This window comes from Camponotus vicinus, unplaced genomic scaffold, assembly GCF_025532165.1.
Source record: "Camponotus vicinus isolate PSW18456_S1 unplaced genomic scaffold, iyCamVici1.0 SCAF_4, whole genome shotgun sequence".
Taxonomy (NCBI): domain Eukaryota; kingdom Metazoa; phylum Arthropoda; class Insecta; order Hymenoptera; family Formicidae; genus Camponotus; species Camponotus vicinus.
In genome coordinates, this window is record NW_028141976.1 from 23,921,842 (window position 1) to 23,936,565 (window position 14,724).

General features: G+C 25.6%; 1 protein-coding gene across 2 annotated transcripts; it reads left to right on the forward strand.

Annotated features, from left to right (window-relative positions):
• Positions 1-1,739: 1,739 nt before the first annotated feature.
• On the forward strand, positions 1,740-10,940 carry LOC145970528 (uncharacterized). Of its 2 annotated transcripts, XM_083097375.1 has the most exons (10): positions 1,740-1,853; positions 1,938-2,003; positions 2,317-2,496; positions 2,696-2,803; positions 3,227-3,372; positions 4,527-4,689; positions 5,081-5,237; positions 8,149-8,298; positions 9,172-9,592; positions 9,963-10,940. In XM_083097375.1, exons 4-10 carry the CDS (start codon positions 2,746-2,748, stop codon positions 10,212-10,214), a joined length of 1,347 nt encoding a protein of 448 aa, XP_082953501.1. In that variant the 5' UTR covers positions 1,740-1,853; positions 1,938-2,003; positions 2,317-2,496; positions 2,696-2,745; the 3' UTR covers positions 10,215-10,940. The 2 variants fall into 2 exon arrangements, with proteins under 2 accessions (XP_082953501.1, XP_082953500.1); XM_083097374.1 differs by having other exon boundaries at positions 1,938-2,496.
• Positions 10,941-14,724: the final 3,784 nt, after the last annotated feature.

The window sequence follows — 14,724 nt, forward strand, 5'->3', positions numbered from 1 at the left end:
AATAATTACTCGATAAATTACTCTTACATACATTTATTAATTATTCATATATTCATCGATATACTACCATAATTTTATATCAAATAATTGTTGTATCGATTGTGTGTGTTGTGATCAGTGGTGCCATCTCGCATTGTTCGTTAAGATTAATGGAATTCTCATTCTCATCATTGTTATCTTATTGATCTGTACTGCCATCTGTGTTATTAATATTATCAATATTATTATGTAAAAACATTTCTACAATAAAATCTTTATCAAACAGTGAAAATATTAATCCCAAAAGATAAATATATATTAAGGACATTTCCCTTGGGATTAATATTTTCACTTTTTAATAAAGATTTTATTGTAGAAATATTTGTACATAATAATATTGATAATATTAATAACGCAGATGGCAGTACAAATATATATATATATATATATATAGGTAAAGACTGAGTGAGAGAGAGAGAGAGAGAGAGAGAAATGTTTTTTATATTCTTAAAGATTAAAAGAAAATTTTCTTCACTGCTAAGAGATTAATTTATTGATAATGTTACCTTAATGCTTATTTATCGATATCCTTTGTTGGTTTTCTTCTATCACCCATATATACATATATGTGTATATTTCGCTTCTTATCAACATGATGTTTCACGCTATACGAAAATAAACTTTCTGTCAAAAGTAAGCGTTTCTATTACTTTTGTAAAAAAATGAGTTTTATTTCAAAAACAAAAAATGTAATAAATATTAATGCAAAGTGTTATGTCTTTCATATATTTTAACCATCTAATACAGTTACGTAAGAGCAAATCATGTAAGAAAGATTAAATAAAGGATTCCTCTTAGCAACTGACTATGTTAACTGGCTTATATGTAAATTAAAAGAGGTTCTCATATCGAATTAGTTGAAAAAGAAAGAATTGCTATTATATAGTTTAATAAATCATGATATAAAATAATTTTTTATTAATTTTTAAAATTTTTGCATACTTATCTCTTTCTACAAGAAGCATTTTTTCAATTGTATTATAGTTTATTAAATGTTCTATATTCATCAACAATATCTATTATTCCAAAAACGAATTACATTTTTTTTTCTTTCGTTTCTTCGTTCCTTTTTTATTAACATTTTTATTAACATTCGAAATTTTATTTATCTTCATATTGCATTATATAAGAAATCATTATAAAGTCGCAATAATGTAAGTGGAAGATTTCAGCAAATTTTTTTTGAAGTTCTAAGAAAGAAAACCAATGAGTCATGATTGAAATAAATGAATTGATTCTCAAAAAACATTGTCAGTGTAACACTTATTAAGTATAAAATTAATTATTATTAAAGATAAAAGTAATCAATTATGTATTTCGTAATGTGCGTCTCTTTCTCTCTCTCTCTCTCTCTCTCTCTCTCTCTCTCTCTCTCTATATATATATATATATATATATATATATATATATATATATATATATATATATATATATATACACACACGTCAATTTAATAAATATTCTATCAACTAAATGATTTTTTTATTATATGTATAAAGTTTTTCCTATGTAAAATTTTCCCCCTTCTAAACAATTTTTATTTATAACATTACTTTGTGGTTTCTTTAAAGGATAAATTTTGAGAACTTCTGTCATTCGAGGTCATGTTTAAAACCTTACAAATTCGCAAAATATATGCGATCAGCTTATAAAGCTTCCGAAATTCAATATCAGGGTTTGCACTTGAGACAGATAGTTTAGTGAAATCTCTGTCGTAAGAAACGTGACACTTTGATACTATACTGTTTATACGTTTTAAAAAGAATGTTATTGTATATTACAATAATGTACTTTACATACATAAAACTTTGTTTGTAATTGTGTTTATATGATAGAATAATTTTCAATGCCTCACATTTTTATTACACAATTAATAATGGCATTATATAACCTTTCAGATATGATTAACAGATAAAACTGTAAAGACATGATTATAAGACTTGAATGAACAATTAAAAACGGAGGTAAAATCGTTTATGTAAAACTAGTGAATTTATAATTTTCGAATTTAATTATACTAGCTATGATTAATCGAAGAAGAAATTTTATAATTATATCATGAAAAGTAAATCATACTGTGCGCAGTAACATTTTGATCATTCACTATCAATATTAAAATATCCGTATTAAACTCTGTAATAAGAAATTATAAAAAAGAGAAAGAAAGCATTTACATCTATTTTTAATTTTAAAAAACTCGGGAAAATTGATCAAATATCGATTTATTTAATCAAAACATGAACTCCTCACGAATCTGGTGCGTAATCCTTGTAATAGCCGCTGCGTGCACTTGCGGTACACGCACAGAATGCGGCGAATCCGCGCAAATTTCACTTTTGACGAGCGTGCACGACGATACATCGTGCACAAAGCTGTCGACGAAAGGCGTTACACTTTATGAGGCTGCCAAGCTTCTCGCCGAGATTCACAATAACAAAACTGACGGATTCAAAATCGGTAAAAATTGAAATAATACGAAGTAATGAATGATTCTGTATGAATGATTCTATATGAATAATTCCATGATCGAATACCTTATGCGCGCTAATATTAATTAATTAGAAACAAACATTTGATTAATTAGTCATTGGATAATAATACAAAGCAAAGTAGAATACTGTTTAAAAAAATTAAAAATAAAACAAACTATTTATAGGAATTAGTGTTTTTGATACTTGCGGAAGTATAACGGGCGCTTTGAAAGCGATGATGAAGGCTCTCGTATGGACAAATATCAACTGTTTGCATCCACCTCATTACTTAGGTAAGGATCTCTTCGACAGTATAGTCTTCGCGACATTAATTTCTTCATCGGAAGCTAGTAATAAATAACCAATTTATCAACATTTTTGTAACTTAAATTTATAAATTAATTTCTATAAGATATAAGATAATAAAACTGAGCTAATCAGAGCTGAACGCAAGATAAATAGAGCGGAAATGAAAAATATAAAAATTTTATTGTCTTAGTTTTATTGTTATATTTAATAATATTCAGGACTTTATTGATTTTGTTAGTTTATACAGTATAATTATTTTTAATTATTTATATAAAATAAAATATTCTTAAAAAATATATAATGAACGAAATATAATAATATACTATATGCATAAAGCTTGTATTTTTTAGAAAAATACTTAATCTTGTATCAGTCGATTTATATACATATGTCTGATAATTATTCAGGTATTATCGGACCGGATACTATGATTAATACTGAAGCAGTACATAAAGTGACTTCGATATTGAAAGTGCCGCATATCGTCAAGAAACCATCGATTTCTCCATTTTTGCATTCTTTGGCGGAAGAATCAAATTCTTATCTAGTACAGGTATTTATCATTAATTAAAAACAATATTCTTAATGTTGTTGCTTATTGAGAGTCTCGAAACTTCATTCTGTAAATCGAAGATGGAAATCTATCATCAATCTATCATATCTATTGAAGTATGATTGAAGTAGCTAACTTGTGATGTTAAACTTATTATAATTTTTACATAATGCGATAATAACATGAATCGTTACGCAAGCATATAAAAATGTCAGAATAATATCGAAATATGCCTTTAATGACTGACATCAGTATTAAGATTAATAAGATTATTTGTAATACTGCATCTAATTATTATTTTCTCACAATTAGTTTTATTTCTAATATATTTAAAATAATATGCTCCTAATACAATTTTTTTATATGTTAATATATACACACATAGAGATATCTTTATATTTATTTAAATATATTTGCATTAAAATAGATAAATAATAAATTAAATAAATAATACTCTCTCTCTCTCTCTCTCTCTCTCTCTCTCTCTCTCTCTCTCTCTGTCTATTTTTAACAGCGTTTCATAGAACTTTTTTTTATATCATGAGTTGTAAATTATGAGTTGCTAAATATAAAATATTATATATAAAATCTCACAATCGTTACATCGAGTGAATATGAGTCAGACAAGTTAATCGCGGAAAATGCTGGCATTTAATCGCAAATAACTATTAAGTCTTTTATTGGCATAATAAAGTGTACTTAATATACATACAAAGAGTATAAAAATACACATATTTTTTGCAATTCTTACTCAAGCATAAATCACTTATCATAAATTTACTTTAATATTATAATACTTATATATTCATATTCACTGTTTTTTGTTATAAACAATTTTATTTAAATATTACGTCTTTTGATAATATTTTTTGGCAGATATAAATAATATATTCAAAACTAAATATTTAATAATTGCTAATATTAATCGATATAATAATCATAGTTGAAAAAATACTATCATTTATTGAAAGTTTTTACTATCATTTGTTGAAAATTACTAAATATATAAAAAATTTCATTTATTTAAATTATTATTTAAGTTTATTATACAAATAGAGCACGCAAATAAATAAAACTAAAAAATTATTTAAATCTTATTGAACAATTTTATATTAATGAACATTTAAAAAATTGAAACTCTTATTTTTTTGTAGGGAATCTTGAGAATGATAGAAATCTTAAAGTGGAAGTCCTTCACGTTAGTAGCTAACATTAATAATGAAAACGATGATGACATACAAAATATCGCAAAAACATTAATAATAGATGCCATTGCTAAGAATTTATGCGTCGTGGTTCACGATAATGATGAGGAAGGTATGAAATTATATTTTAATTTTTGCAAAAAATTCTGCGATATGCTTTAATAACATATATGTAATATAAATTAGAAAATAATTCTAATGTACTAAAATGTCAAGATTATAATAAATTATTTAATGGTCATATTGTATTTTAAAACAATTAGGATTCAAATCATAACTTTGAAGATTTGTCCACCAAAATATTGCATAATGTAGATATAATAGCATAATTAATATAGATTCTATTCGTGACGTCTTTTGTATATACTAATTGTTAATAAAACAACAAAGTTATATTCAGAAGTATTACATTCATATAAAAATCATAAGATTTTGTTAAACTTGTAATATATATTATACTAATGTAATTTATCGTAAATTTATCGTAATTTCGATATACATAGATTATACATCCCATATTGTACACATCGGAAAACCGAAAGAGAAATTTTTCAACGAGTCTACCAACGCAACTATACTAATTATCAGCGAGGGAAATTTAAAAGATTACTTAAATCGCATAAAATCAACTAACACTATACTATTCTTGGAAGATTCTAGGTAATTATTAAAAAATTCCACAACAAAATTAATTTGTATATGTCTAATTAATTTTGAAACAAAAATATATTTCTACTAATATAAAAACTCCACATTTTCTTTAGAATAAAATATTTTCAAATGAGATGTTATGTTTCAGTTAAATAATTCAAACAATTATTATACTTAAAAAGTATTAATGTAAGTGTAGAAATAGATTTTCTTTTATATATATATATATATATATATATATATATATATATATATATATATGTACACACACACAGACACACACACACACACACACACACACACACACACACACACACACACACACACACATATATATGCTAGTATAGATAAATAGCAAATTTTCATAGAATAGAGTATATCTCCCTTGGTCTACTTTTAAAGTTTAAATGGATATTGCATGTGTATAATATCAATAAAATTACATTTGAGATATAATAAATGATTATATTACAGATGATTAATGATTATATTAATAAATAATTACATTACAGATATAATTGTGGACTTAATTATATCTGTAATTATTTGTAATAAACTTCACATAAATAATAAATTTAAACAGCTTTAAATATGCATAAATATGTAATGGCAGTGCATTGTTCTACTATTTGTACTAATACCGCTTTATTATTAATCACAAACTGCACCTCAACGAAGTATTATGTGCATGAATCATTGATTGCGATTACGTAGAGACGAATAATTGAGCACAGAAAATTATCCTTCATAAATTACAGTAGATTTCAACGTGATTGAAATCTAAAACGAGCGTTATGTATAATTGATCAAATGCAATTTTTACGTTATTTATATCCAGTGTGGCGTAATAATTCATTACTAGCAAAAGCATTGCGGAAGTTTCTCATTAAAAACGCGCGTTTATTTCTCAGCATTATTAGTGGCCTTAATGTTATTATGATCATTAATAACATTCGAGCAATCCAGCATTTTAATGTTTCAATTATAGATTTATGTAGCATAGTAATTTTATATTAATTGTATCACATCGTATCGTGTGCTGATACGATGCGTCTAAAAGATGTTTAAAAAAATGTCATGTATAAATATATCTGGAAACACGATTTCTACTTCCATCGAAAGTGTGAAACTCAATTGAGGTTAAGGATCCTCGATAATTCGCGATAAAATTACCGGTACCTGCTTTTTTCCCAGCATTTTAACGTTTCATTCTCTGGAACAACAGTCACGCCGAGGTCACTCAATGCAGAGAAATCTCATTATCATATATGAATGAATAGTACGCCATTTTATAAATAGTAATACGATAAACATATATGAAGATAATATACATGAAGATATATATGTGTCTGACACAATTAAAACTTATTTATGATTAGATATAAATATAATAAAAAAACCATTTTAATATACACAATTCTTCTTCTAAATTGTAATATTCATCTCTTTCAAAATAAAATCCTTCTATAGCTATAAAATTATATTAGCAATGTTTCTGTTTTCAAAACTCTTTAATTAACAATTGGGAATTTTAGTTTTTTCAACTCAACAGGTATTTGTACTCTAGAAACAGCAACCATTGTTTTTTCTTTGTAAATATGATTCCATAATTTCATAATATTTTTTTACTTTCAGTTTCAAGAAATTATCAAGAAAAATTTGATATTCATTTTCTATTCTTTTTCTATATATTGCTAAATATTTTCGACATAATAAAAATATAGGTACATTATTAAATAAATAAGTATATTATTTAATTGGAACACGCACAATATATATATATATATATATATATATATATATATATATATATATTACCCGATAATAACAATATTACCTAAATGTAAATAGACCGGATTAAACCGAATAGAAATCTTCTATTATTTGCGCGATTTTTAAAATAATTAATGAGAAATTAATTCGAAAAAATTGGCTAATCTATACGAATATAAGCGTACCGAAGAGAGACATTCACTGTTCACTGTTACACAATTGCTAGGCACAATATATAATTAAATGCTTCATTACTAATTCTATAACAAAAGGTTAAAAATATTAAACTGCATTCTCTGTTTCACTTCTAGAAAAAGATAAAATAAATTAATTATGGACTTAATTATCACGCCTACATTACATATGTGAGAAGTATAAAATCATCACTTTGAAAATACAATCTATTTAAAATACTTGTTGGCAATATCAATTATATTTTTTTTCTATATTTTTATAATGAACTAGTATACAGTATTAATATGTATATGCAAAGTTGCCCTATATTTTATCATATTCAATCAATAGTCATGTATTATTATTGAAAATTATTTGAATATTACGACAGAAAAAATAAGATAAAATAACTCCGTAGAAGCATAGAATACTAATTATTATAATGAATTATTTAATTCATTTGTGATATGCTTAAGTTGAAGTCAAATCGCAGACCGAGTATGAAATCATTGATAATATATGATCACAATAACGAGAAATTAATTTAAAAAAATCGGCACAAATATATATAAGAGCGCAGCGAGAACAAACATTTCTGTTATGTCGTTGCTATGCGATAAAACGTTTGATTATTAATTAAACGTTTGATTATTAATTCAAATGGTTCGTCACACACCTAGCACCTGTATAACAGTGAACTCTCTTCTCGCCGTTTATGCTCATGCGAATTAGTTTATTTTTTAAAAATCAATTTTCCATTAATTATTGCAAAATGATAGAGGACTTTCTTACTTGGTATAAACCGTATAACCCGCTCCACTTGTACACAAAAAATGATACCAGAGACTGTATATTAATATCCATATGTACATGTTTAATAGAGTTAAATATATTATATTGAACAATTTTTTATAAAAATAATATTTTTTATATATAATATAAAAATATTTCATATCAAATTCTTTTTCATCAGAAATGTAATTAACGATCTAGAATGGAGAGTCGAAAATTCAGAATGGATGCCTAAAAACAGTTCTAGAAAATACAATGCCGAGGATCTGAGACAGGTCAGATGGTTAAAGAATGCCATAGAAATTTACGTGAAGGCTTTAAAAGAGTTATGGTGAGTGAAATTTCTAATAGTGATTATCTCATAACAAAACTAAACGATAAAAAACAATTTTGCAAGACAAGTATAATAAATTAAAAACTGATTTAATAAGCTTATAACAACTTATGTCAATGACTAAATAATTGCGAATCTCAATCATCTCATTTGTATAATTAAAAATTTAACCATGTATTCAATAATGTAATTATGAATCATTATGTTCTAATGTAATTTTTTCATATTTTTGACTATATATATAATTAATCAGTGTATCAATAATTTTAATTGATTAATTTTATTTAATTAATTTTAGAATAATTTACTTTTTTTTCTTTTTTAAATTACAAAAAAACAAAAAACAATTATAAAGTAATTTAATATTGAGATAAGATTGATCAAATAAAATTTTTCTTAAAACACATAGTAGAGCTTTATTACATATACAGGGTGTCCCGAAACTAACGCTTGATATTTTAAAGGCAGATTCTCTGACCAATTTAAAAACGATTTTTCCTCAGCGAAAATGTCGAGGGAGTTTCATTATTTTTTGCATATTCCCAATTTTTGTCATCATGTATCTTTCTAACTAAGCCTTAAATTAAAATTCTATTAAAGTAAACTCTATCTAAAATTAACTAAAGAATGTGACTTTATTAATATTTTATTCCCATAAGCCTTAGTTTGCGAAAAACCCTTTATTTTCAATCGTTTATAACTCGAAAACTATTAGTGCCGCGACATTTTCGCTGAGGAAAAATCGTTTTTAAATTGGCCAGAGAATCTGCCTTTAAAATATCAAGCGTTAGTTTCGGGACACCCTGTATGTAATTTATTAGATTATGATTTACAATGCAAAGTATCCATCAAAATATGATTATTTTACAGCAAAAACAAAAAATGTAAGAATCAAATAAACCCCCTGGACTGGAATGACGTAGTATCGAACACGTTATTGAAATACAACACGGAATTGCAAACAGCATCGAGATTTCTCGATCTATCTGTAAAGATGAGGACAAGTAATCTAGAACGTCTAGGTAGTGTGATCGTTCGCCAAAACAGGGCGAAAGTTTACTGGGGCGAGGGTAAATGGGACGAAAAGGAGAAAAGCAATGTAGAAGGAATCGAGGAAAACCATGAGAACGACGATGAAGGCATACCATATACGTTCAGGAGATTTCTGAATCGAGAAAATGAACCGTTAACAGGATGTGCCATGGCCATCAAGGAAATCAAAAAGCTACACGAGAAAGATAGCGAAGCGGTCTTTGTTTCGGGAATGGACGATAACGAGTGGTGGACAATGGTGATGTTTCGTTCTACAAGAGTAGTTACATAAGTGGTGAAATTGATGCTTTTTTAAAACGCCATACAATCTCAAAAAGAACTGTGTATCAATCTCATTGCTTTTATAACAAATCATATGTAGAAAAAATTTCGAAGTTTTTAAAAAATTTTCTTTCTTGCGTTCTTAATACATTATAATTTTTCTAAAATTACATACAATCTTTCACGAGTGTAGCAAAAGTTAATTTTTCAATTTTTTTTCTGCACTATGGAAAGAATTAGTATATTCAGGAAATTATTTGAAAACCCCTTTCTCTAAAAATGTTCCTTTAGAAGAATTTAGATGGAAAACCAAAACAAATATACAACATCATTTTCGTTGACCACAGGTATATACGATAAGCGGCGTGGGAGTTGCGATGTTCCTGGTAGGAATCTTTGCGGTCTACGTTGTCTACGTGAACATAAACGGACCGAGATGTCCTAAGGGTAAAGATTATTTGGACAGAAATACTAGCCTGAGGAGAATGGGAAACGACAGGGCGCTACCTACAACTATAACTACCAGCAACCAGCGAGTGTTGCGCACTCCACAAAGGACGAACAGCGAAAGGAGTACCATATCAGAGAAAAGCGTTTAAATTTTGAAAGTGTCAAAACTAATGAATCATATAACAGTAGATGAAGCAAATATTCTGAATAAGAGATAGAGATCTTTAAAGAGCTTTAAAACAACAATATGAAGCGAAAATAGTTATTAACATGTAGAGTTAGTATGCGTTGCTTCGTAAACATGTATCATAATGTATCGCATTATCTCGATAAATATCTCTCGATAATTTAATCATTCAAATATTTATAACAAAATCTTTATTTGTATCATAACATAAAACCTTAGTTATATGTGTAATTTAGATTTTTTGACAATTGAAAATTTTGGTCATTATTTATCGTAATTATTTGTCGTATTCATATTCCAATAATTACAAATTAAATAATATATTACTACTATTACTACACTGAAATAATAAAATTAAATAAAATTACGATGTATGTTACGTGATCGAGCGTACTATGATATATATATACATATGTATATAAGTGATATGATTCCCTCTTATCTCTCGTAATATACTAAAAAATAAGATCTATAAAAGTTGCAATTAAATCTCTGTTACACACGCATACTTTATTTATAATAATAATTACATAATATATCTTTAAGAAAGAGTTATTTATCTTTTGTCTTATTAATATCTAATTAATAAAATTTAATGATTTTCATGTATATATATTTGTATGGTATTAATTTAATTATATTTATATAATCATGTATATAAATGAATAATATATTAATTATGATAATATATTATGATATATTAATTATTTATAATATATTAATTAATTTTTAGAATAAAAAACAAAGATCAGCGCATTTTTATCGTTATATGAGTACAATAGACTTATGTCGCTTACATAAAAAAGCTTTAAAAATGCAATTTTTTATTAATTAATAGCAGAAATAAAATATTGAATCTCACTAATCTGCAGAGAGAGAGAGAGAGAGAGAGAGAGAGAGACAGAGAGAGAAAGTTAAATTATTAAAATATCATTACGTATTAATAATTAATATAAGCTTTTCAATCAATTAATTTGCTATATTATTATTAAAATTATAATATATTACTAAATTTCCATTACATGTCGCATTATTTTTTTTATATGTATTTTATAAAATTTTCACTTATATATTATTTTTATGTTAAATAAATATACCATACTATCATGTATTGTTATGTGTTATAAATTAGAGACTAAAGTTTTATTGCTTATATCACGCAATTATTCGACAATAACGCGGGATTCACGATACGCGTTCGCAAAAATCAGCCTTCGTCTTTCTTCAAAATTAACAATCGCGCAACAAAATAGAGTGAAACTTCCGGCACATAAAAGCCCGTGTCACATAATAGAGGGTAAGGTTGCCACGGATGTGACAGATTAAGATGGTAAAATGGGGTTATGCCTGACTGAATAGGCGAGCTATTGTTCTCGCCACTTGACGCAATAAAATGATCAATCAATCTATGTTGTGTAACACGTAAAACATCCATCTAACGCACATTGTCGCAACCGTTCAAAATAATCAGATATCGGTCCACGAAAAGTCATGCGAATACATCGCAATCTGCATAGCAATGCTCTTCCTCAGTCAAGGACAGAAAATTGCGAATATTCGCATATCATATATACATGTATGTATATACAATACGACATACACGTATATAAACATATATAAACTATTAGTTAATTCGTTTTTCAACTATCTTCTTTTCTATTCTATATTTTATATATTTATATAACGAGATATAATCCTATTATAATAACATGTAATGATCTTTTACATTTAAAATAGATTAACTGTAAAATAGAAAATAGCTAAAAATATTTTGGAAAAATATTTTACGAAATATAACAGATACCTATGGAAGAAAATAAGATCATGAGAATGTGTTTAACCTTCTATGTATTCTGATAGAAAAATTAGAAATTTTATCTTGTTAATAAAAAATAGTAAATTTTTGTGATCTCGCCATATATTACAATGTTTATGTTAAATATTATGATAATTTATGAGATAACATAATTGAACATAATAAGAAACATAATTACTCTACAAGCATTCATAGACTATTTTACATTTTTTAATAATATTCAATATTATGTATTTTACAATAATTTAAATCTTTAATTAGAAAATTATATATTGTTTGATATTTATACGTTAAAAATAATATATACATATATAGAGATAAAATATTAAAATTAAGATATTATTTGTTAATACTTTTGAAACTTATAAGTTTCTAAAAGACTTCTGTTTGAATTAATAAGATATGAACCGAATCTATAGGATTAATATTTATTAATATTTATATAATAACCACATGCATATATGACAGAAGATATTTGGTTTTGTAATACATATTGAGATTTTCTAAATAACATTTATGTGATTATTTATATGTATAATATTTTTATATTTTTTAATGTAATAATTATTTTTTTATATAATCTTTCTATATGTAACATTAGATACATAATCTTTCTATATATAACATATTAGATACTCTGTCTGCAACTTTGCCTTCTCACAGATCAATTCTTCAAGATTTAACGGAATCGTCAGGCCTGCTGACGATCGTATCGTGGTAATACAAGTACATCCAGTATAGTAATAAAAAAATACAACCTGTTCTTCATCGCATGTGCGTCATACGAAGCAATACTTACGCATTTCTTTGAAAATATGTTTGAAAATATTCGCAATTCCTAAACAAATACTTGAAACGGACGTAATAAATACTCGGAGAACATGCGTCATGGAAAAATGCTCAGGCTGACCTGGCCAAGAGCCATCGCATTGGAATTCCCTTGCCATGAAGGTGTAATGCGATTCGCAAATATCACGTAAAAGTAATGGAAGAAAAGTGAATAACCAAGTATCCGAGAAAGAGAAATGGAAAAGAACAAGAAAATGAAACATTCTTTATATTGTTAAATCCTAAATATAATTTCCATTATTGTATAAATAGTATTTTATATATATTGCAAACTCATAATATAAAAATGTAAGGTTTTTATTAATAAATATATATAATTAAATTGTTACATTTTAATATAATATTAATCAATTAACTGTTGTAGAGAGAGAGAGAGAGAGAGAGAGAGAGAGAGAGAGAGAAACAACAAATATGTAAATATTTTATATGTATATTGCGATTAAGAATTCTGTTTTGCCGCATTAAATAATTGAGGACAATGTTTGATGAAACATGAAAGTAAGCGTAGACCTTGAGTTCTGTTGCTTTTCTCTCGGGTTCAACAAACTTTGTAGACAGTCGTACAAAATATCATAGTATTACCAATAAAATACTTATATTGTTTGTTTATCGTCTTTATCGTTTTTAAGTTAAATTAGTGTATTTCTCTTAAAATCGATGGAACAAAAACAAAAAAATGTTCAAAAAATGTTAAAATATTGTATATCATAACATAAAGATTTTTAAAATGTTAGAAAAAATTATTTACAATAGATTTTTGATTGATTCTTTTAGACTCAAAAAATATATTTCTGACAAAGATTTCTAAAATAAAAAATTATTTAAATTTTAAAATAGAAATTAATTTCTATATTGCGAGTACAAAATTGTACATTTTATTAATAAAAAGCTGTATTAAAAATTTTAATTTTTCCAGGATTAACTTATGTAAATTTTTATTGATTGCATTCATTGTGGCAATAGGAAGATTGCGATGCAATAGGAAAATGAACGTCTCGTTATCTTGGATTCTTCCTTTTCATCACATTGGCACGAGCTCGTGAACTAAATGACTAATAACGTCGCAGCAAAATGCGAAATTGATTATTCTAATAAATACTCGTTCGACTACATTCGTGGTAAAAACAAGGAAACTTCCCTTCCTTAAAAAAAAAAAGTTAATGCTATAAAACTTCAGGAAAGTAATTATTTATCTATACTGTGATATTTCTTTATATTTTTGTATGTGTCATACCAAAAAAAAATAATTACACAAAAATACAAGAATTTCATTTACTGATAAGTAAATAACTGATAACTGCAACTCTTACTATAATCTCGTAAAACAATAAAAAAAAACGTTGGCTTTTAGCGATCTGTTACAAATTCACTAGGAATAATCATGCTCATTGATTTTAATCATTAAGATGCATGATTTATATTTGCAATTTAGCGATTATACTAATGATAAAAATGATAAAAAGAAATAAATAAAGAGTAAAGTTTATAAAAAAAGAAAAATTAAATAGAAAGTAATAATAATATAAACATAAATAAAATATTTATATATGATATAAAATATATTTACAGAACATTTTTGTAACATAATTTTTATTTAAATCCTTATATGCATTTTATATAAATATATATATATATATATATTGAATATATTTTTTAAATCATTAATTATATTATTATTAATAAACTATATTAAATTATTAATTATTAATATTAAGTAATTAATAATTAGTCGTTATTTTTATGATGTCAAATCGTGTATTAATCATCATATGTTATGATTCTATTATGATCTTAAAGAATAATATAT

Excerpts from the sequence above, each read along its gene's own strand:
- LOC145970528 (XM_083097374.1), top strand. The coding sequence starts at position 2,277 with ATGAACTCCTCACGAATCTGGTGCGTAATCCTTGTAATAGCCGCTGCG. Across the intron at positions 2,804-3,226 it reads GCATCCACCTCATTACTTAG|GTATTATCGGACCGGATACT; the intron begins GTAAGGATCTCT and ends ATAATTATTCAG. Across the intron at positions 5,238-8,148 it reads CTATTCTTGGAAGATTCTAG|AAATGTAATTAACGATCTAG; the intron begins GTAATTATTAAA and ends CTTTTTCATCAG.